Source organism: Scomber scombrus, chromosome 16, assembly GCF_963691925.1.
Source record: "Scomber scombrus chromosome 16, fScoSco1.1, whole genome shotgun sequence".
In the NCBI taxonomy this organism is placed as follows: domain Eukaryota; kingdom Metazoa; phylum Chordata; class Actinopteri; order Scombriformes; family Scombridae; genus Scomber; species Scomber scombrus.
The window spans coordinates 27,869,695-27,894,952 of record NC_084985.1 but is presented as its reverse complement, the minus strand read 5'-3'; the positions used below and the strand labels follow the sequence as shown (position 1 = coordinate 27,894,952).

Here is a 25,258-nt window from a genome sequence, read left to right as displayed (position 1 = left end):
CTTGTTTTCTAGCTGTCCCTAATTTCTGATGAAACTTAAAATATCATTCATCTCCAATAACCATCCAGTTGACAGCATCATGCAAACCAGCTTTGTTTGAATGCTGGTTTGCTTCATTGTCTTACATCAACTGGCAACCTTATAAGAATGTCGGCAGTGCAGTATGACCAATTAAACTCACCCTTTCAGACCTGCTATTATGTGTGTCATGTGTTACCTCAAGCTTTTGGTGTGTTGTTTGTTAAGATCCTTTTAACTTATTTAAACCATCTGTGAGTAGCCTGAAAAAAGATCTCAACATGGAATAAATCAGTGACTGTATTATTCTCCATGCCTCCATTAGTAGGATTTAAACCCACTGTGTGTTTTCGTTAGTAAACTTTATTTAACTGGAATACTTTCTTTTAAGGGAATATTCCACTTCCACCTGCTCCTGTAACACTGACCACAACCAAGCATCAAAAAGTGATACTGCAGAATCAGATATATTCTCTTTTTATTCCACCCATGATCATTTATGTCAAAAACCTGGCACCTACATTACCCACAATGCAACTTGACAGCCAGATTAGTCGGAGCTCTAGTTATGCTAGTAGAGGCCAATGTAGCCTGGGATCATGGATGTGTTATAAGAGCTGGTTAGGGCTCTATTGTGAACTTTTGATCCATGGAGGTTTTATATGTGTAAAACTTAAATCGAGCCCAGAAAAGCCATTTAAAAATCTGTCACGTCATCACAATGTAAAGTCTGTGGGCTGAGCAGGAAACACTATTACACATGTTCAGTGGGCCACATAATATAGAAGATAACTCTGAAGCTAGAAACTTTTTTGGTGTATGTGCCAGCTGAGCGATTCTTATTGGACTGAATGGGCGCCATATTTGATCTGGTATCCATCTCTTATAATACATCCATGCCTGAGACTGCTAGACGTAAGCAGGGCTGAGGAGTGACATCACTTGTATCACTTTATCAGCTTTCACACAGCTCAATCTGGACACACAAAGCTCCTCAGTTTGTCTTATTGCACCATTTACACATGTTCTGGACATTAGTTTCATTTCAGGACATTTCCATCTAATCACTACCATCTTTTTTTTGCTTTCTTTGACCAGAAAAAAAGGGATTAGCTGTTGGTGGCTTGATAAGTGAATAGAAAAAACATGGAGTAGTTCAACATGGGATACAGGGTCCCTTCAGATGCTTAAAAAGTCTTAAAATGTCTTCAATTTAGTTTTTAATATTCTAGGTGTAAAATGTGTTTAAATGTGTGGAACTGTAAGAGTTAGGTGTTACATTAGATGTGAGCTGGTGCAGAGTGAATGAGTGTAATTATATTTGTTCAGTTTATGTTATTTATCATTATTATCATTATTTTCTGATTATTTTACATAACCAACCAATCAACTTATTCAAGTAAAAAAGAATCAGCAGTTGGAACTATAATGAAACTAATCATTAGTTACAGTCCTCTATGAATGACTTCAATATGAGCTCCATTTAACTCACTACAACAGTCAAATCTGCTTTTACATTATTATATCTCTCATTGTTATATGTACTTACATGAACAACTTACAACATGGTAATGCATATTATTACTGAAATGAGTTAAGGATCTAAATACTTCATCCGCCACTGTTTGCTGAGCAATTTTAATACAATAATATGTTGTTGTTATGATAGAGGAAAAGAGCTTCACATAGAATAAATACATAAAGTTATTAATATGGAAATGATAACATAACTTAGTGTTGTGCTTATCATAATTTTATCAGAAATAAGTTTGTTATTGCACTGTCTATGTCTCGCCTTTTTCAATTTCAGTAATACTCATAACTGTGTATACAGTAGTCTAATTTGTTATATTCTTTTGTGGCAGCAGTGGTTTTATTTTTTCCTTAAATAGGTTTTAAAAAGGTCTTCAAAGTTATTAAATGTGTACTTAAAGCGATGGTCCGGTGTAATTTTGACCTAGCGTCATATGCACCATTACGTCTATCTAATCACCGCCTCAGCCCTTTTTTTATCATTTGGTCGCAAATTAGTGGAGTTAGAACCATCAGCCGAATGGCTTAGTACAGGCGCTAACGGACCCACCAGTGTATCTCGTAAATTACTCCACTAATAATGCCTGGATTGTTATCAAACTTCTACATTAGTACAAATAGGGTCTTTACTCATAAATCGATGCATTGGAAAGTTTGTAAGTACACCAGGAGTTTATTAAAATAAACACTTACCTGATGGCTTTTACTCTGCTGCTACTGCTAAAGCTGTAAACATAGTCGAAATCTCGCGCGATCACTGAAATCCCGTGTGGTGGCGCGAGATCCCTCACAGAGCACATCTCTATATATATAGATACTGTATGGCATGTTGTCCTATCCTTCTACGCATGTTGATGTCTTCTGCTGTACTCTCGCTTCTTGCTCCTTCTTCACTACTACTACTGGTCTCTTCCGGCAATAGATGTGCTCTGTGCGGGATCTCGCGCAACCACACAGGATTTCAGTGATTGCACGAGATTTAAAGAAAGCTGCACTTCCTGTGCAGCTTTCTGCAGAGAGTCTGTGATGAAGCCGGTCCCCCAAAAACCATTTAGAACTTTAAAAACAAGTAAAAGAAGCTTGAAATCTGTTCTAAAAGATACTGGGGGACAATGAAGTGCAGCTAAAACTGCAGTAATATCTGTATGTGACTAATGTATGTTTCAAAATGTATCAGTCAGCAGCCCAGAAAACATCTGCTAGTGAAAATGAAAATCAATCTGTAATTTAAAGAGGATGAAGCATGAAAGTATTGGCGCTTTTCCACTATACAGTTCTTGCAGTACTCGGCTGGACTTGACTCGGTTTGGTACCAGGAACGATCTTTTCCATTACTATAGTACCTCCTCAACGTGTGCGGGGTCGTCATAACACGGCTGCGTGAAACTGCCGTGTCTTCGTTTTATACGCGACACAAACACATAAACAATGGAGGACATTGAGGCAGTGGTGTACTTGCTGCTCTATGAGGCTTTTTGTCACACACAAAGCAAGAACGTTGAGCCGTATGGCTGTAACTATGGTTGTAACGCTGCTGCCGGTATTTAAAAATGCCTGGTTTGATTCTTATGTGGGACGGCTCATGACTCTTCCAGTGAAGACTCTCTGACCAATCAGTGGCCTGCAGTCTGTTGACGTCATCTTTAGTATCGGCTCGGCTCGCTTGGAACCTCACCAGAGCAGATTCTAAAAAAGTACCAGGTACCAGGTACTATCCCTGATGAAAACGCAAAAAAAACGAGTCGAGTCGAGTAGTACTAGAACTGTATAGTGGAAAAGCACAATATTATACAAGTGTTATTCCAGTATGAGTGGACAATATGAGCTTATTTAACTTAACAAGCCCTCCCCTTCCTCCTCTTGTGTCTTTGCAGCAGCATCATGTCGGTGAATCCTCCGAGCAGCAATGACGCCTGCCTCAGCATCGTCCACAGCCTCATGTGCCACCGGCAGGGCGGAGAGAACGAGGGCTTCGCCAAGCGTGCCATCGAGAGCCTGGTGAAGAAGCTGAAGGAGAAGAAAGACGAGCTGGACTCGCTCATCACCGCCATCACCACCAACGGTGTACATCCCAGCAAGTGTGTCACCATCCAGAGGACGCTGGACGGACGGCTGCAGGTCAGTACTTAGGAATTTCTACAGATTTGGATTGTTGTGGTCCCAATATGATTCAACATTAATTCAGCGTTTATATATTCACAACATTAGAATAGTAATTTTCAGTTAATATCAGCTGCTAATGACTGATAAGTATTTATTTCATGAATATATCCAGCAGGTGGCAACATCACATCAATCATATATTGCAAGTAGCCAAACAAGGTGATGGCACATAAGTCAAAGCCAAATTTGCAGACTTTGTGAAGCTATTGTTTAACATCTTTCTCTTTAAACTTGTTCATTCTGTCATGTTTTATGGTGCTGTCACACTTAACCTGCAGCGTGGTTCAAATGAACTCTGCTGTGTGTCACTTTGGTTGGTTTTGTTGAGGCGGTCTCTCTGCTGCAGACAAAACAAGCAGACTGAGACTGGTAAAGAGGGTCTCAGCTCACCTCCAAGTGAACCTTGCTGTAGTTTTGTTAGACCTGTGAAAGCAAAGCCTGTACATATGTGATTTCAGTATATTATTACATCCATCAGCAGATCGGAAGTGTCAAGAAAGTGATGTTTTGACCTGCATTAGTAAATGTATTTGGTATCCATGGTAACATAGATTTGTCAGCACAGGAGTGTGTGTTCAAACAGAGGTGTGTTGTGTGTTTGACTAGTTATTAAAACGTCAGTGAGACGTAGCAACGTCACACTAACTATCAACCCCTGTCATAGTACGCAAGTCAGTCACCAGAATTAGATTCTCCTCCATGAGTCAGGATGACTTCACAACTGTTCAATAGATTAGTTAGCTGTCAGTCCATGTGACATCATAGCTACAGCTGTTGATTTGTTTGTAGTAAGGTTGTTAACAGTCAGCCTGGTTACACATTTGTACCAGTGGTCAGTCATGGTCCTGCTACAACCACCAAGCAGTTCCCCCAAGACACATCAACTCAACTTACAAACCATGTCATGTTTAATGTGTAACTACTGTAGAATAGTTCCAGGTTCATCCATGTGCACAGAGTCATGTGTGTGATCATTTACAGGAGGAGGTCCAGATAAGTGTATCATTTTGTAGCATTACAATATTTATAAAAACACACAACACATTTAGACATTAGTGAGATGAAAAGTGAAACTAATATGCTCACTAAGGCCCGATCCATACTGGATTTTGGGTCCAATGCTGACACAGATATAAGGGAGTTAAAAAAAATCCCAATATCGATATATCAACAGATAATGTTATATATAGAGAATTTATACATTATCACACATTTATTACAATGGTCCCTCAAATCTGGTTAGCAAACACTTTCCACAAAGCTATGTAATGGAGGAATGATGTTTTACAGTTTAAGAGTAAATGTAATTTTTATAAAATGACATCAGTGCACTGAAGCAGTAATCTTCATTGTGAATTTAATATGTATATATTAAACTTGAATTAAGAAAAAAGCTGTCTCAGCCAATAGCCATGTTTACAAGAGTTTGACTAGTTTTAATATTGGTGGGATACTGAGTTAAACGTTTCCAGCAGCTACTTGCACACAGATTTCATTTGAACTTGTTCATAACACTTCACTATAAGCTTATTAAGTTCACTGTGGTTGACTGGTAGTGAATGAACCATTGCAGACAGAGCAGGTAACATATTGCATGTTTAAGCTTGTTGAACAGCTGCTTTGATTAATTACTCTTGTTTTATTTATCATGAAGCGTTTATCGGACTTACAGTAAAGAGCATAGTTTTATCAGCTCCAGCCAAACTTCCTCTTTCACTTCACTTGGTTCACTTCACTGCTCTGTGTGTGTATGTGCTCTGTCACAGACTACTTTGGGGACAAATATCAGACTTAGTGAGACGAGTTAATTGGGTGACTGCTTGTCCAATTGGAGACAAAGTGTTTTTTAGGTGTTTCTTTGGGTTGTTAAGGTTAGAGTTAGGTTAAGTCTCCAGGAAATGAATGTAGGTCTATGTAATGCCCGAAAAAATGTGACCACAGTTTGAAATGTGTGTGTATTTGAAGAGGAGCTGAGCTTCGTCCCTGGTCAAATACTGACATAGAGAGCAGAGGACAGGACAGAACAGAGACCATACATGACACCATAGTTCCCATTCTTTCCCCAGTAGCTCCAGTCAGCTGCTGAAACTGGGAGAAATATTGTGATGTTTGAAAATAACCAGAAAAAGAAAAAAACCTGTGTACAAGTCTCATTGGAAGCACAGTATCCTGCTCTCTAAATAGACTCAGTAATGTAACACAAACTGATGGGGCCCCCAAGCAGCCAATCTTGGATGAGCCCCTTCCTGTCCGCACTGACAGGGAGCAGGCTGGTCCATTACTGAAATAGTTGAGGAAATGCTTTTATCATTTAAACCTTCACACATGCATTTTTAACATGCTTCACAGTTGTCATTTTAAAGAGAAGCCTGCAGAGTCTGACATCTGACTCTCCCCTCATCTGACCCTGTGCCCCACTGCTTTTAAACACACAACTGAATACATGTGTTATTTTGTAATGCTACTGTAACTATCACCTGATGGAATGCAGCCTGAACAGCTGACAGGATTTGCTGTTCCAAACTGAGTGCAGTGGAGGTCAGCGAGGAGACGTGTTTCTGGATTCTTCACTGCTTGTAGGACAAAGAGGAGCTCTTCAGATGATTAACACTCTTTTATGTCACTTACTAATAACATTAGTGCCTCTCTCCACTGCTTTAAGATCAAGATCACATTAAATCAGCATGTTGTGAGCTGGTTATCAGAACATTCAGCTTAATCTTAGAAACACTAAAGAGATGATTGTAGACTGCAGGAGAGAGTTTATATTTTCATTCCTAATAATTATGTAAAGAAATGCTTGTCTCTTCATCACTACCTAATAAATGTGTTGTTATGGACATCAGTGTTGGCTTTGCTGAACTCTGTCATAAGCATTTATCTATTTATCCTCCCCTCAGCAGCTAGTGAAGCTCTAAAAGATGTTAAGAACTTGTGGTCATGTTATTGATCATCTGAGCTGCTTATTATATAACTAATTAGTTTCTATGCTTCAGAGACACATTTATAGTAATGACTGAAAGCCCAAGTCCTCCTCATTCTGTAGCAAGCTGGGTGATTGACAGACAAAAGACAAGATATATCGGTCAGCCGATATTGGCTTATCAGATATATGGGTATCGGCACATGTTGTCCAATATGCACTTTTTTTTTTTTTTTTTTTTTTTTTACATTATATACGCAGTGTTTTATGTGTATTTAATCCTTTTTCTTAATCAAATTAATGTTTATAAATATGTTTAATTACTTATGGGAATCAATAATGATTCAATTCCCAGTGTAGTTAACAGTTTTTAGTGCACTGTGTTTATAGTTCAACTGTAAAATATCATGCCTGCATCACATATCTTTATCACAGGGATTTGAAAAAAAACAACAACATACATATTCTGTATAAGATAACTGGCCAATATATCAATAACTGATTTTTTTTTAATTCCCTTATATTGGTATCGGCATCTAACCCAGCCCTAGTTCTAACCTGTTTAATATCTTTTAATATAATCTTCATCTCTGTCCACTGCATAAAACAGAAGTAAAGAGCTGATGCAGCAGGTGTTTTTACCTCCTTGTTATCCTTTTCTTTGAACTTTTTTAAGAACACCTTTTCTCTACACGTCACAGTGTACATCCTCCTCTCACCCCAAGTCATGATCAGAGCGGATACTGTATACACTCAGGTCTTTTAGGATACACTCAGGTATTGGGCTTGTTGACAAGCAGACCTGATATGCAGCAGGGCAGTGAGATCCTGACCTGACTAAGTTGAATTTAGTCATGTCTGGATTCCTCTGAACTGAGTGGACCTGTGGATACCTTTAGACTAAAGCACAGAACACCTGTTACTATAGTTTTTACAGAGAGAATTGGTCATCTTACTCCCACATAGCAACGTTGATAGTTCATGGAAGACAATAAACACTGATCACAACAACAGAATTATTGAATTTAACTGAGTTGGTGGGTTACTCTGAGCATTTGGTGTAAAATAGTGACTGTATCAGGCAGTGTCACCTCAGAGGAAACTGCAAACTGCCTCCAGCTGTGTTCAGACCAGCATCAGTCCTGAGCAGAGACACAGTCCTCTCATTCAGTTGACAGTGTGTGTGCAGTGACATGGTAAACACAAACACAGTAAGGGTCATACAGAAACATAGCTCAACCTGCTCTGCTTTTGTCAGACTGCAATGTGCCATCATGTGGCAAGTTACTGTGTCAGCTAATTAAATACATGCAGGTACACAATCCAGATGATTGTGTAACATCTAACATCTGTTTATGTTGCTGTTGTTGTGAAGAAAACAGTTCTCACGGTGGTAACCTTTAATTGTCTCATTACATTAAACACACCGTGCAGTGTTTTGGTGTGTGATAAGACTTTAACCTTTAAACCTTTAAACATAATATTGCCCCAAATATTGTAACATTGATCGGCACTGATACTGGATTCTTCGGGGCGATGCTTGCTGATATTGATTGTAAGCGCTATCTTTTCCAATAAAAGATGCTCTTGTCTCTCGGTTTTCATGCCTCCATGTCCGACGCGCTCCGTGCGTTGTTAAAGGGTTTTCCAGTTTCCATGAAATCCAAACACTCTTCTCTGGTTCAATATATTTATTTTCAAAAAACTTAGGTTGCTTACCGCAGCATGGAGTGACAGACAGATCAGTTTAGTTCACTTCCTTCTTTTCCAATTGTTCAAACAAAAAACAAAAACAACACATAGCAGCGGTCTAAAACTGTATGGCTGCGTGCCTAAAACCGAGAGCTCCGCCGGCCCCACTAGCCAACACTAATATACCCAGGTGCTGCAGTCACCTGTCTATAAAGAGGAGGCGGAGGTGAGAAACGGCATCAATTATGCATAGTCATGCCGGCCTCAAAATAACCAGAATTAACAATAATCAGAATTTCATAATTCTTACCAATTCAACTAATAATTCAAACCATAATATTTTATGTTCGTATCTCATAATTAATTAGATAAATAATAATAGTAGACCAGAAAAAATCAAATATTCATCGAAACATAAATCAAGCATTTGGCTCCAACATTCCGGCCCCTAATTGGCATGTAGGAACAAATGTCAATTATCTAAAACAAAACGGAGGAGCCAAAGTCCTTTTCTTTTTTACAATCAGTACAGTTTCAAAACATTTTTTTTTTTTTTTTTTACAAAAGTCCATTATGAAGTCTGTAGATCCTTGAAGACGATGTACATTGAGTATGTACGAGCAAAGAAGTCCAAGGATGTGTGCATGTGTGTGTAAGTGAATCATGGGGGGGCTGTGGGGGCATGTGTGTGTGTATTTCAGACTCTCTATGGAGCCTCCAGGATAAGAACAAGTTTGGTGATAGGCCTGCAGAAGGTGCTGGTCTTGGTCCGAACTTGCACTTGTCTTACAAATCCCTTGGAATCCGGTAAGGTTTCTGTGACTTGGCCCATAAGCCAAGAGCTTCTTGGGGCTGTATCGTCAATGATTAGGACGATGTCTCCTTTGTTAAAGTTTTGCGTTTTCCTTGTCCATTTGTGTCTTTGTTGAAGTTCAGGCAAATATTCTTTTATCCATCTCTTCCAGAACATATCTGCCATGTACTGAACTTGACGCCATCTCCTCCTGCCGTAAGAATCATCTGGACTGAAAACTCCAGGCGGTATGGAGGGTTTTGTTTTGAGAAGTAGGAGATGGTTTGGTGTCAAGGGTTCCAAATCCATGGGGTCGTTGGATGCTTTAGTGATTGGTCTATCGTTAATGATAGCTTCTACCTCACAGAGTAAGGTGGCAAGTCCTTCGTCATCCAACGTTTGCTGGTGTAGGAGAGTGCTGAGAATTCGTCTTATAGTACGGATTTGTCTCTCCCAGACTCCTCCATGGTGTGATCCTGCAGGTTGGATAAACAGCCAAGAAATGCCTTTATTAAGAGCAGCAGTTTGAATCTGAGAGTTGTCCAGAGTTTGAACAGCTTCCCGCAGTTCACGCTCTGCTCTGAGGTTGGTCCCATTATCCGACCTCATGACTTTGACAGGGCCTCTTCTGGAGACAAATCTCCTGATTGCATTTATGCAGGAATCAGTATTGAGAGTATGTGCAATCTCTATGTGAACTGCCCTGATATTGAGACCTGTGAATACAACTCCATATCGCTTGACAGTAGACCTTCCACGCTTTATGTTGAATGGACCAAAGAAGTCTACACCCACGTTGGTAAAAGGTGGTTCATCTGGAGTGACCCTTTCCTTAGGTAAGTCAGCCATGAATTGCTCACCTTTCGCAGCACTCATCTTCTTGCAGAGGACGCATTTGGAGATGATTTTTCGTATGGCTGAGATAGCTCCTGGTATCCAGAATTTTTGTCTCAAACGTGATAGAGTATGACTTCTGCCACTATGTCCAATATTCTCATGGATGTGTCTGATAATGAGTTTTGTCACATGGTTGATTTTTGGCAAGATGACAGGGTGTTTGGATTCTGATGGCATAGCAGACTTGCTTAATCTACCACCGACTCTTATCAGTCCATCCTGCAGAATTGGTGACAGCTTATGGATATGGCTGCTTGTTTTCACTGCGTTTCCTTTCTTTAAAGCGGTCATCTCATCTGAAAAGCTTGTTTCCTGGCAGAACTGAATGATTGCAACTTCAGCTTCTTGCAGATCTTGCACAGAGAGAGCTTGTTTGTCCTGTTTGTCCTGTTTGTCCTTTTTATTCCCAGGTAAATCCTTTTTCTTTGTAATTGCCAATTTTAGTGTAGCTTTGACACGAAGAATCCAGGCCACAGCTCTTTTAAGGCGGTGCCAGTCAGAATACCATGAGAGCATCCTATTGACGGTGTTTCCGCTCTCTTCCACAACAGCAACGTTTGATACAAGCACCTTAACCTCTGGATCCTCAGGAGTGAGGGTTAACTCTGAATCTGGTGTCTTAGGCCATTCAGATTCGGGTTGCTGAAGAAACTCTGGGCCGGAAATCCAGGTCATAGACTTTAAGAAGCTGGGTACAGAAACACCTCGTGAAGCACAGTCAGCAGAATTCAGACTGCTGTTGACATACCTCCACTGAGAAACATTGGAAGCAGATCTAATAGTTGCGACTCGATTGGCGACAAAGGTGTTAAATCTAGAATTCTCATTCCTTATGTATTTTAGCACTGATGTGCTGTCGGTCCAGAAGACTGATGGCACAAGAGGGACTTCAAGCTCTTCTTGTAACATCCGATCCATTCTTACTGCTACAGTAGCTGCTGTGAGCTCCATTCTTGGAATAGTTATAAGCTTTAGAGGAGCCACTCTAGCTTTGCCAATAAGAAAAGCACAGTGAACTTGCTGGTACTTATTTGACATCCTCAAGTAGGAGACGGTGCCATAGCCACTCTCACTCGCATCAGCAAAATGATGAAGCTGTGCTGAGTCAAGTTGTCCTAAACCATCAGGTTTGGGGCATCTCCTAACCTTGTAGTCTTCCAGCAGGCTCAAGTTTCTCAACCAGGTAGACCATTTTTGATGGAGACTTTCGGGAATTATCTCATCCCATCCAAGCTTCAAGCAGCAGAGATCCTGCAAGATCTGTTTAGCAGGAAGGATGACCGGAGCCAGCATTCCAAGCGGGTCATAAATGGAACTAACCATAGATAAGATCCCACGCCGGGTAAGTGGCTTGTCTTGGAGCTGGATTTTGAATTTAAAGGAGTCTGTCTCAATGCACCATTGCACACCTAGTGCTCTTTCGACAGGCAAGATGTCTTGGTCAAAATCCAGGTCTCTGACCTCCTTGGCTCGGTCCTCCTCAGCTATGGAGAGAATCAACGCTCTGCTATTGCTGATCCACTTGTTCAATCTAAAGCCTCCTCTGGCGCACAAAGCAATTAGGTTTTGAGCAAGGGTAAGTGCTTCATCCTCACTCTCTACAGACTTGAGACAATCGTCTACATAGAAGTTTCTGAGCACTGTAGAGATGGTTTCTGAGTTGAATTCTGCCAAGTTGTCTGTTGCACACTGCCGCAGAGCGAAGTTCGCACAACTTGGAGAAGATGTAGCTCCGAATATGTGTACAACCATTTTGTACTCCTCAAGCTCTTTGCTCCAATCTCCGTCAGGCCACCAGAGAAACCTTAGAAGGTCAGAGTCTTCCTCTGGGACTCTGACCTGATGAAACATCCCCTCTATATCAGCCATGAAGGCAACAGGTTTCTGACGAAGTCTAGTGAGCACACCAACAAGACTATTGGTCAAGTCAGGACCTTGTAGCAGATGGTCATTCAGACAGGTACCCCGATAGCTAGCACCACAATCGAATACCACCCTAAGCTCGTGTTTTTTTGGGTGGTACACTCCGTGGTGTGCTATGTACCAAATCTTCCTGCTCTGGCTTGTCTTAGCTTTGTCTTCCGGCGTTAATTTAACAGCAAAGCCTTTGTCCAGAATGTTAACCATGAACGTCTTGTACTCTTCACAGAACTTATTGTTCTTTACAAACTTCCTCTTCAAATTGAGTGTCCTTTGTTCGGCGACACAGCGATTGTTTGGAAATTCAGTGTCTCCTTTCCTCAATGGCAGTCCAATACTATAATGTCCATTTACCAACTTGATGGACTTGGAGACGCTTTCCATGAACATTCTGTCCTCCTGTGACATTTCAAGGCGCTCTTCATGCCGACGCTCTGGGAAGTCTTGTTCGATTTGCTGCTGCAGCAATTCGTCTAGATTGACAACAGAAATCCTGTAGGCCATTACAATCTGTTTTCCAGCTTTTGAGACACTGGTCTTTCGAAAAGGACCATTTACAGTCCATCCCAATGCAGTTTTAACAGCATATGGTCCATTTTCCTTGCTGCTTATCACTTTCCATGGCTCCAATGCCTTTGGAACATTGCTGCCAATCAGCAGACCAATATCTGCATCAATTTGAGGGAGGTTAACCTCTTTCAGATATGGCCATTGTTCCAGATCCTTTTCTGTAGGAATATTTTCCTTTTTTACAGGGATTTCCTTCTGCATGTAAGTATCAGGGAGACCAATGTATTCATTGCTGTCTAAGCTACATATCTCCAGATCAGACGCTGTAGCTGTCTTGACAACTTGCTCTTTATTCATTGTGCGTAACAGTATGTCAGTTGCCCTTCCAGTCAGTTGTAGCTGCCTGAGAAGTGCCTTGGTACAAAAGCAATCAGTGCTGCCTGGATCTAGGAAGGCATACGTTGTGATTGTTTTGTTATTTCTTTTGTTTTTCACTTTCACAGGGACGATAGCCAGGACGGATTCAGATTCACCGGCCCCAGTATCACTCGATCCATGTTCTTTATTCTTTATTTCCACCAGACCACTTGTGATAGACTTTTCTTTGTTGTCTTTGAAGGCTGTTAATGCTTCGCTATTGTTGATATGTAAAGTGGTGGGGTGCTTGAGTAAACACACTTGGCACGTAAGCCTTTGAGAACATCCTTTGCTCATGTGCCCTGCCTCTAGACATCCAAAGCACACCCCTTTCTTTTTCAGGAACTCCAGCTTTTCTTTGTGGGCTTTCTTATTAAGTTGATAGCAGGAGTCAAGTTTGTGAGATCCATTACAAAATAAACAAAGCTTGCCAGGTCTTTTAGTAGCAGATGGACCAAGGAGAACAGTGCCCCCTGCTGTGGGCTCTGTAACTGGTGTCACGCTGGTGACAAAACCACTCTTGCTCCTATTCTCCCTGCTAGATCTTGGCACTGGTTGCACAGAGGAGCTTCCTCTTGTGGTTGGGGTAATGTCCTTTAAACTGCCAAATACTGGGTGAGACAATACTTGAGCCTGATTATCCACAAACCGCACCAGGTCTGCAAATCTAGCTCTTCTTCCACCCTGATCTTGTAGCTCACATGCTTTGAATCTCCATTTTTCTTTTGGCTTATAAGGAAGCTTTGAGGTAATGGCTTTCATGTTGGCTGGATGATCCAATTCCTCCAAATAGTCTACTGTATTCATAGCGTTGAGGCAGCTATTTAGAAATAGTGAGAAGCACCTTAAAGCTTCAGCATCTTCCACTTTTATAGCTGGCCAGCGAAATGCCCTATCCAGGTAGGCTGTTGCAACTGTGTAGTCATCTCCAAAGTGCTTTTTTAGCAGTCTTTTTGCCTCCACATATCCTCTGCCTGGTGGCATGTACTGGCAGCTGCGTACCAGCTCTTGTGCTTGGCCAGTTGTAAACTGCTCCAAAAAGTGAAGTCTGTCTTTGTGGTTGTCCGTTCGCTCCTCAATTCCATGCTCGAAAGCTCTCATGAAAAATTGGTATTCCAGTGGATCACCTCTGAAAACTGGTATAGTGAGCGAAGGTAACAATGACATATTTTGTTGTTTTACAAGAGCTTCTGTTATCTTGTTTTGTTTTTCCATGATTCCTGACAAATTGTTTATGCTATTGTTTTCTTGTCTAGGCACAGTGTCAGGCATTTCAACTATGGCAGGTGTGTGCTGCTGCTGCTGCTGCTGCACACCAGATCTCCTGTGCGTTTGCATGTCTTGTCTTGGTAAGTACTGCATGTCAGGAGCTCTGCCAGGTTGTAAGGAGTATTCAATGCCAAGAGCTCTGACATGTGGTCCTTGTGTTGTTTTTGATCTCACCACCTGTGGCTGCTGCACTTGTTCAGGTAAGTATTCATGAGCATGTGGTGGTTGAACAGCTCCTTTTCTAAGATAAGAATTCATCCCATCAAATCCATCAGATGCTTCAGAGCCCTGTTTTGATCCCATGGTCTCCAGTACATTGATTTTTGCCATTGCTGCTGCAAGTTCTGTTTCCAGTTCCAGTTGTTCTTGCCTTTTTTTTAATTGTTCTTGTTGTGCCTCAAGGTCATGTTTTTTCGTCAGGGCCGCAACCCGCTCCATAATAGCAGCCTTTTCAGCTTCTGCCTTTATGCGAGCATATGATGTTGATGATGTGCTTGATGCACGAGACTTGGACTTGATCTTTGATTTTTGGGAATTTGAAACACTGTCACTAGGTCCGATGTCATCAGAGTTTACAACACTGGGTTGCTTGTCATCTCCAACAATGGAGGGTGAAATTATTTGATGTCCATTTTCAACACTTGTTTGTCTAATTTCACTCAACCATATTTGCACACCCTGTCCAAAAGCAGTACATTTGTCCATGTTTTGATTAAGCCACTGAGTTTGCTTTTCAAGTTCATTTTCAGGCAGAAAACTCTTCAGTGATTTCTGATATTCACATGCTTCCTCACAAAGCCTGTCCATTTCATCCAAGTGACCTCTTATTTTATTTGCATTTTCATTTGATTGCATGAGCTCTTTCATTGTTTCCATTAGTACTTTGGTTTGTTTGCATTTTGAGTTTCTTGCTTTTTGAGTGTTTGCCAAACACAATTCCAAACCTTTTGCAGTGAATTTAATAACCCTTTTTTCCTTTTCAGGTTCCATCAAATGTTCATATTCCATTCCAGTTTGTGGCTCAACATCACCCTTTTGTGGCTGAATATCAGAAAGACTCTTAACCATGACATCTTCATCCATTTTCCCTTTGTTCAAACGTCACAAGAACACACATGAAATCCTCTTATTCCAAGTTTAATCATTAGTGATTTGTTTGATTACCACAAGTGTTTGTTTGAGTGCACACTCCATTTAAGTTGTAACATTATAACATTCAATGATGTATTGCCGGATCGTTCCCATTTTGAATGACGTCATGCTTCGTAGGCGTGTCCACACACTTCATTCATTCAATTTCCAGTTGACAGGTAGCGTAGTAAAAGCATATAAACATTTGCTGATGCTCCGTGCACATAAACGTATTCCGCAATTGCAAATCGGAGATGAACCTTTATGTGTCCTGCTTGACTGCACTACAAGCTGCTGACGTTCCTCGTGCAGTTGAGTTTTAGACGAATGTAAGCGCTATCTTTTCCAATAAAAGATGCTCTTGTCTCTCGGTTTTCATGCCTCCATGTCCGACGCGCTCCGTGCGTTGTTAAAGGGTTTTCCAGTTTCCATGAAATCCAAACACTCTTCTCTGGTTCAATATATTTATTTTCAAAAAACTTAGGTTGCTTACCGCAGCATGGAGTGACAGACAGATCAGTTTAGTTCACTTCCTTCTTTTCCAATTGTTCAAACAAAAAACAAAAACAACACATAGCAGCGGTCTAAAACTGTATGGCTGCGTGCCTAAAACCGAGAGCTCCGCCGACCCCACTAGCCAACACTAATATACCCAGGTGCTGCAGTCACCTGTCTATAAAGAGGAGGCGGAGGTGAGAAACGGCATCAATTATGCATAGTCATGCCGGCCTCAAAATAACCAGAATTAACAATAATCAGAATTTCATAATTCTTACCAATTCAACTAATAATTCAAACCATAATATTTTATGTTCGTATCTCATAATTAATTAGATAAATAATAATAGTAGACCAGAAAAAATCAAATATTCATCGAAACATAAATCAAGCATTTGGCTCCAACATTGATATTAGGGAGGAAAAAACTTCTGATATCAATACATCAGCTGATAATCTTATATATACAGAAAATATACATAACACACTTCTTTTGCAGATGTGGTTACCATACACTTGTGACAAAAGTATGTACTGGAGGCTGTGATATTTAACAGTTTAATAATAAATTAGATTTTCATAAAATTACATCAGTGCACTGAAAGAGTAAACTTCACTGTGAATTTAATATGTATTACATTTAAATGAGGAAAAATGATTAAATATACATAAAATATATATATATATATATATATTTTCTAACCTATATATCTTTAAAAAATATCGCACATATTGGTCAGCTTAAACACCAATACCAAGATATCTGTGATCAGGTCAATATCAGCTGATAATATCAGTTGACCGATATATTGGTTGGGCTCTACTGTGAACTATGAGCTTATTACTATCACTAGTAAGCCAACAGCTGATTTCTGTTGGTTGTGGGTTGGGACATTGATGTGAATGTAGAGTACAAGACCATGTAGATTTTTGCTCTGTTGAGCTTTATAAGGCAACGTTACATGGATTTCTCTGAAAAAAGGCAAATAACTACTGTTATAATGAACACAACAGACTGGAACCAGCATCAATTGATAGTATAATAAATATATATTATACTAAGAGTACAATAATATAACAATAATACTACAGAGCTGACATGAAAGAGCTTTGCTTCTGTCCTCTGTTCTATGCTCAGAAAAAGGAGAGCTTTGTTAGTACATGTTCATTCAGCAGTAAGAATGTCTGCTGTCTAATATTGCACCACATCAGAGAGCACACTGCTGGCCACATCGCCCAGTGCAGATTCTTTATGCCACACCTTTATTCCACAGGAAAACCAACTCAAATATACATTAAGTATAAAGTCCTGTTTGACTGTTTGTAGCAACTCAAGTGTTGAGGCCAAAAATGGAAAACAACAGGACAAAAAAACACAGTGAACCTCTGCTCTGCTGCTCTGCTGTGTGGAAGCCTTATATTTAAATGTAGGTTTGCTCCAGGCAAACATTTTATCATTCAGACCGCAAGCAGACAGACAACATCACAAACATATATTTAAACACACAACCCAGTATTGAATAACAGGCTATCCCTCTAAGGTTTGCATAGAGAACACTGTGTAACTGATTCACAGAGTGACGTCCAGGCTGCTGAGAGCAAAAATGGAAGTAGAATAAAGTGGCAGTCCTTGGAGTAGATTGATAGTCCAGCACAGACTGTACTGGCAGTGTTGTAATGATGCTGTGCTCTCTCCTCAGGTGGCAGGAAGGAAAGGTTTCCCTCACGTGATTTATGCTCGGCTGTGGCGCTGGCCCGACCTCCACAAAAATGAACTCAAGCACGTCAAGTTCTGCCAGTACGCCTTCGACCTGAAGTACGACAACGTGTGCGTCAACCCCTACCATTATGAGAGGGTGGTGTCACCAGGCATCAGTAGGTTCACAGCTTCATACTTTATCCTGAAATGAGCTGATTGATGCTTTGTGTTCTGTAGTTTTCATTTTTTTCATTTCTGCTTCTCTCTGTCCTCTCTCACAGTTGGTCTCAGCCTTCAAAATACAGGTGAGCTCTATTTGACAGCAGCACATCATCATTTATATATACTACACGCTCACTCATGGCACCACTTCTATTTCTTATTCATGTGATCACAAACATGTTCACCTCCCAAGGCCAAGAATTTCATTACATTTTCATATGTTTCAATACAGTCACAGCATACATAAGGTTAAGACACTATTAAGCACAGTGGATTATATGATTCTGTATATGTTGTAATAATGAGGTGGGCCACATTTAACCCTCACATACTGTTCATATTCTACACCCTCTGGATCAGTTTTGACCCGGTCTAATCTCCTCATAAAAAGTGTCTATACCACATTTTGAACCACAGATCAGTTTAGAAAGCATCAATAGTGAATCTGACTGATCAATAAATGTGTGATTAAATGATTCATGTTTCAGAGAGCAGAGAGAGAAGAAAAAACAGCTACTATCACACAATATCATCATGTCCTATTTGACCTAAGACATGAAAATATAACATAGCAATAATGATGTAAATGTATTTTATGTAAAGTGAAAATGACAAGAACTTTATGGAACTGTGGGGTTTATTGTATAACCATTAGAGCCATCAGTCTTCACTGCTACATCATAAAAAGAATGATTAAAACTATGAACTATTCATTTAACATAAACACATGTCAATAGATAGTACGGCTCAAATTTGACCCAGAACAGCCTAAATGTACAAACATTTGTAGCATCTACACAAAAGTATAATATTTTAAAATATTTTCATTTTGTGCATTTTGGGCCACTTTAGAAAAAGTTATCAAATTTCAGAATAAAAGAACAATATTAGGGGTGTTTTTGCAGCTGTTAAATTTAACCCGAACATTATGTAAGGGTTAAAGCAGGCTGAGTTAAAGTTATAGCCTCTTGTTAAATAAAGGTGATGATAAGTTTGCTCATCAGTCCTTTGAGTAAATAAGAAATTCTTCTTATGTCAGATAAAAACATTAAAAAAAAAACTAAACATAAGAATTAAATGAGAGTTAACGTACTGAATTTCTGTGCTTACACATAAAATAAGATTCACAGAATTCCTTATTCTCTCATTGGTCATGAATTAAAGCTTCAAGTATAAAATCAAATCCTGTGAGAGAACAGACAAAGTGTTCTCTGGTGTCACTTTTCTCCAACTCAGCACTGTTCTCTAGCACTGACAGCTCTCCTCTCTCTGTAGACCAGGCCACACATAGAAATGCTCCTGTCATATGGAACAATGATGTAACCCTAACCCATCTATAGAGATGATAGATGAAACCTGCAGTGGCACACTACATGTCTGAAAATGGCTAAGCCCACCAGGAAACTCTAACAGACCACTTTCCTTCCTTCAGATGTGGCTCATACTCAATCATGAGGTGTATGCTCAGCCTCACAGACTGTGTTCTAACCACAGGAGGGAAAGTGTGTGGTCTCAGTGTTAGATTTAAGAACACATCAGGACACCACAATGTATTTCACAGCAGTGTCTCCTGGAGGGGATTCCACTCTGTGTAGTTTAGTGGTCACTTTGACTGAAATACTGCCTTTCAGATCATTTATAGCTGGTCAAAGTTAAAAGTGGTAACCTGGCTGCTCGGCTATATGACCAATAACAGCCTTTTTATTAGACTGTTCATTACCTGAGCACCAGTGATATTCAGGGCTTGGCTGGTTGTTTTCAGATTTAGTAACATCACTACCAGTGAATGTGGCCTTTACATGCACTACCCTGCAGTGAGTCCTCCACTCAGTCTATCCTCCTCCTGCCTCCTACAGCACCACCAGGCGGGCTGATCAAAGAAGAATACATCCATGACTGTATACAGATGGACCTCCCACCTGGCATGCCTCTGTCTGACCACCAAGTGGCCCTGAAGCTGCCTCCTCCAGACCACTACGGCCAGCCCCTGCCCCCTCCACAGCTGTCCTCTGAGCCCCATGGACCCCCACCTGTCACCAGATACACTAACCTGCCTGTCTCACCCAAAGGTCTATATTCATTATTGAATGTTTCCATATCTATTATTAAATGTTTTTATCAGTGTGTGCAGAAGGCAGGTCTCATGTGTTCTCTATGTCTCTCAGTGTCTGGCTCCGGCTCCATGCTGCCACTGCAGGCCGGTCACAGTGACAGCCGCCTCCAGACCGCATCTCCGCAAGCTCAAGTCATGACTCCAGTACCACGTCCCCCAACCCCAACCCAAACCCCTCCTCAGCAACAGGGTCCCCAACAACCCCAGCAGCCCCCACACCCACAACAACCCTCCCTACCTCCTCCTCACGGCCACGTGCAGAACGGGTACAGCAGCAATAAACACTCTCAGAGTCAGGCTGCCTTCCACAGTGAGTTCACACACACACACACACACACACACACACACACACACACACACACACACACACACACACACACACACACACACACACACACACACACACACACACACACACACACACTACACGCCTGCATACCTGTCTTACATTCTACCCTTCAGTGTTTTTCTGTGCAGGTTGGGTCAAATTTAACTTTGAACTTTTTAAATAAAGCCAAACGTTCTACAGTCTTTGGGAAGCAGCTTTTCTTCTAGCGCCACCATGAGGTTAGCATTTGTGCAATTTAGTGAAATGTCTCCACACCTATTGGATGGATTGCCATGAAATTTGATACAGACATTCATGTTCCCCTCTATGAATCAAGCAGCCATAGTTCAGTACATGCAGTGTAATGGCTGATGCTGGTGGCAGTTATGCAAAACAGTTTGACACCAGTTGAAGGTGTTACAGATTTGAATGCATGGTCAGTGCATGATCTGTATGAAGAAGCATCAGTAATATAGTGAGTGATTAGAGAACACTGAGTTGTTGCACTGTGTTTTAACATCTAACATGAGTCATCTGTTACTTTGCTGTATTGTAGCAGTTTGGACAGGCAGCAGCACAGCCTCCTACGCTCCAATAGGACCCCCCCTGCAGAATGGACGTGGTCACCAACAACCTCCCCTCCATCATCCAAACCACCACTGTAAGATGATACAAAATCTCTGTTTTTTCTTTGTTTTATATTAAGGTATTAGATTATAATATAGTAAAATACCTTTATATGATCTTAATGTCTACAATAGCCATTATTAGTTGTTGTTGTTGTTGTTTGTTTGTTTTGGGCTAATCTACTACCTCTGCTTCTCAGGGTCGCAGCATCACGGTTCAACCTCTTTCCCTCCTTCTGTGTCCAATCATCCAGGTAAGACACTGTATGAAGGTAGATTGAGACATTAACCTTAAACTCCACTAGGACACCGGTGTATCCGGCCAATATTACTGTCTTTTTTGCCGGTTCAGTTTTAAAGCTAACTACTGATATACTTGTATGAAACTAGATGACCTAAGACATCCATTGGTACCAACCATGTCATGCTAACTTGTCGAGAAGGGGCTAAATAACACTCCAAAGGTAGGCTAAATTTTGGTGAGGGCAAAACAAAGGGGTTCCTTGATCTCTCTGCTAAGATAACTGATACAAGTATGTTCCATGGGTACCCATGAGTCTCCCCTGTACAACCATGCCCACTGTTCTCATGCAGGTTTGGGCAGAAACCATGCAGTTTGCATGCAGTGCAATCATGTTATTTTAGCCTATTCTAAAAATGGTATATTGTGTGTACTGGAGTCTCTACAGTCTTGTAATTACATAAATTGGGCCCGACTGGAAAACTGAGACTCTTGTAGATTCAATGAGCCTCATTGTATTCATGTGTGATGATGTTAGTCCTCATAGTTCATTGTAGTCAGACCATTTTTGAAACATTTACCTTCACTTGTATATAATGACCTATTGTGGTAATCACAGCCTCATGATACTTTACAACCACAGACTACAGATACCCCCCCCCCCCCACACACACACACACACTAATTATTATTGCTCTTATTACTATAATTGTTGGAGTTGCTATACTGTTCCACTCAGCTATAAAAATGGATTTAAATGGATTTTTAAAAAAACACTTTCATCTTTATTTGTGTAAAAATGGTACCAGCAGACCTTAGAATATCAAACCTATATCTTTAGCAGCAGCGAGGTGTAACATTTTAACAATGTTGTGGGGTTTACCTGGGTTAGTTATGGAACACCACATGATATGATGCTTTGGTTGTCTTGGTATTTACATTGCTAAATGTCTGAGTTACTTTCTTCTGTAATCTCCAATTGTGAAAAGTTCTTGATACCAAATCCCAGCATGGCTTTTTCTATGGTGTTTCTCCAGGTCTCTGTGTCTTAATCTGGTATTTAGTTTTGAGCATTTTTATCAATTCCTGAGTGCTCATTTTGCACCAAATATGGTATCAACCCCACAATTGCCGCAACAGCTTCTCCATCATAATATCTAAAGTTTCAACATTTGAACAGGTGCCTAACCAAAACACAATGTTCATTACAGATTTGACTAGAAGAACTTGACACACAGAGCTAAGCTGCATCTCTAATGAATCTGCAGGTTCCCAGCTTTCACATGATGTATGTCACTTCTATGTGGTGTATACTGTTGAGCTGCTGTCTCCCTCTGTAGAATAAAAAAAGACAAATATGAGTCTACTGGAAGAGGTTGAACTCTTATTAAAACATGAATGTTGCTTTTATTAATTGGTGCTGACAGTAAATATTACATTTCTGTAGAAACATATTTGATAGAGATTGATTATTGTATTGTTTATAAATGATGTGTTTTATTAATAATGTGTTTTTTTGAATGCAATTTCTTATTTTATCTAAATATAATTAGATACTTAATAAAAAACATAAGTGATATATCAGTTATATGTCAGTCTGTCACACACAGTGTTTGTTGTGTTGTCATTGCAGGACCAGAGTTTTGGTGCTCTATCTCCTACTTTGAGATGGACGTTCAGGTGGGTGAGATGTTTAAGGTGCCCTCCAGCTGCCCTATAGTGACTGTGGACGGTTATGTCGACCCATCAGGAGGCGATCGCTTCTGCCTAGGCCAGCTGAGTAACGTCCACCGCACAGACGCCAGTGAAAGAGCCAGGTGTGTGGTGACATCAGACATTCTGTTACTCTGCCTCATAAATGCAGTCAACCCTTACATACTGTTTGGGTCAAATTTGACCAATTATAACATTTGGAAGCAATTAAAAACCCACATCATTTAATTTCTTTTAACCTGAAATTGTATGACTTTTCCTACAGTGGCCTAGAATGTCCATAAATGGAAATATTTTGGGTGTTAAAGGTTAAATTGTGAAGCCTAATATTCAAATATTGTTGCATCCTTCACTTTAAATAAATGAACAGAAATAATTATGGCTGTTATGTTCTCATTTTAGATAACATAAGGTCATATGTATTTTCACTATAATAGCGTCAAATCTAAAGAAAACATGAACACAAAATACATTTGTGGTTCAACATTTGGAATAGACACTAATTATAAAGGAATAAGCTGGGTCAGAATGTGAACAGTATGTAAGTGTTATGATCACACCTCAAACAGTCACAGTTTGACATAAGACTATGTTAGTAGGATAGATTTAAGCTCTCAGTATGCTTTAAACAAGCTTTAAAACAGCTGTTTAGAAAGGCCTCATTTGAAGCCTAGTGAAAAAAATCAGAGCCAGAGAGAAATTCAAAGATGTTTTCTGTCACATAACCCCGGCCCACTGCCCTCACAGGAAGAAAGTTAGAATTGTCTCAGAGTAAAAGTATAATATTATTATAATAAAGTGGCAATTCATTCTTTGTCCTCGCACTTCCTGTCTGTCACTTGACTGTCAACTGTACGATAAAACCAAAACACTTTTTTTTTTTAAAGAAAAGAAAAGAAAAGACAAATAGTGAAAGTCATTGGGTTTTATAACTTTATAACTAGTACAGTATTCTGTCATTCATCACACAACACAGCAGAGCTGTATGCTGGTTTTAGGATCTTCAAAACACAACTGTACACATGAACAGTCAGGCAGTCCTACACCATGCACATATAATCCAAACTACTTAATTTAATCCTAATATACAACATGTTGTTATCTCAAAATACATATAACAACCTCTTTTTCCCCCATAATATTGTGACATGTATCCTTTATTCTTGTAGGATTATCCATTTTAATGGTTATTGGTATTGGTATTGTCAAAACTTTACAACCAAAGGAACATCAAATTATAAAACCTTATTCCTAAAATGTCAGATTTTCATTCATTTCATTCATCTGTTTGGAAAAGGGCACTTTTCTCACCTTGTGAGGCAGATGGATGAGAGTCCTTATAGGATGCTGATTGGTCTGAACCAGCAGTGGTTGGGACACAGGCAGCTGACTTGAAACCTGTGATCTTATGATGTTGTGATCTGAATTAATTTCAATTCAATTCAATCCAATTCAATGCCTTTATTGTCATTGCACAATGTATAACAAAATGAAGTGTCTCCAATGGTACATCATTACATACAGTAACTAACAGACAAGTAGACACATTACAGTCTGAATTCTAAATGAAAACAGTACATGTACTCAGTTATATTGCACATACTGAATAGCACAGATGATATTGCACATGATCAGGATATTATTGCACGTGTACAGGATAGGATTGTACTTACTGCCTGATATACAGCAGTTTAGTCCTGTGCTGCCTCACAAGCTATCAGTGTTGTATTAGTTCAGTATGTTGTGATGTTCCACCTCTGCTTCAATGATGTCTTTCTGTGTGTTGCAGGCTACACATAGGTAAAGGGGTGCAGCTGGAGTGTCGTGGAGAGGGTGACGTGTGGATGCGCTGTATGAGTGACCACGCTGTGTTTGTACAGAGCTACTACCTCGACAGAGAGGCGGGCCGAGCACCAGGTGATGCTGTGCACAAGATCTACCCCGGAGCCTACATCAAGGTCTGGATCCAGCTCCCACGCATTCATCATTGTTATTAAACTATTGTGTTAATGTAAGAAGAGCAGGAATAATAACCTCACACTTCTATTTGAAATGAGACATTATTATCTGCAAGTGTACTGTAAAGTGTTACTGAATAATGAATGTTATGTTGTGTTGTGTTGTGTGTGTTGGCTAGGTGTTTGACCTGCGGCAGTGCCACAGACAGATGCAGCAGCAGGCAGCGACGGCTCAGGCTGCAGCTGCTGCTCAGGCTGCTGCTGTGGCGGGAAACATTCCTGGTCCAGGCAGCGTCGGAGGCATCGCACCTGCAGTTAGTGAGTGTGACATCACATCAATAATACATGGTGGATTCTTATTTGAGATGCAAGATGCTCTGTGCTGAACCATCTGTTTATGTTGTCTTTATTTAGGTCTGCATTAGACTGTGCTACTTTGGCAGGTTCATGTTATATGTACAATGTGCTGCTGCTATGGTGTAAAAGATTGGTTACTAAACTGAATAATAGGTTAAGACATATCCATTTGTTACTTTAGGAATTATCAATTATCAATCAATCATTCATTAAGAATCAGTCGGTGACAGAATGAAC

The 25,258-nt window shown here is 40.2% G+C and overlaps 1 protein-coding gene across 3 annotated transcripts in view; it reads left to right on the top strand.

Annotated features, from left to right (window-relative positions):
• smad10a (SMAD family member 10a) overlaps nt 1-25,258 on the top strand; it is a 37,451-nt gene that overhangs the window by 5,592 nt on the left and 6,601 nt on the right. For all 3 annotated transcript variants that reach the window (XM_062436531.1, XM_062436530.1, XM_062436529.1), the window contains 10 exons: nt 3,426-3,669; nt 17,465-17,639; nt 17,745-17,768; nt 19,542-19,754; nt 19,851-20,108; nt 20,683-20,787; nt 20,953-21,006; nt 22,627-22,810; nt 24,496-24,664; nt 24,844-24,982. In XM_062436531.1, the coding sequence (XP_062292515.1) occupies nt 3,433-3,669; nt 17,465-17,639; nt 17,745-17,768; nt 19,542-19,754; nt 19,851-20,108; nt 20,683-20,787; nt 20,953-21,006; nt 22,627-22,810; nt 24,496-24,664; nt 24,844-24,982 (1,558 nt within the window). In that variant the 5' untranslated portion in view covers nt 3,426-3,432. The remainder of the gene's footprint in view (nt 1-3,425; nt 3,670-17,464; nt 17,640-17,744; nt 17,769-19,541; nt 19,755-19,850; nt 20,109-20,682; nt 20,788-20,952; nt 21,007-22,626; nt 22,811-24,495; nt 24,665-24,843; nt 24,983-25,258) is intronic.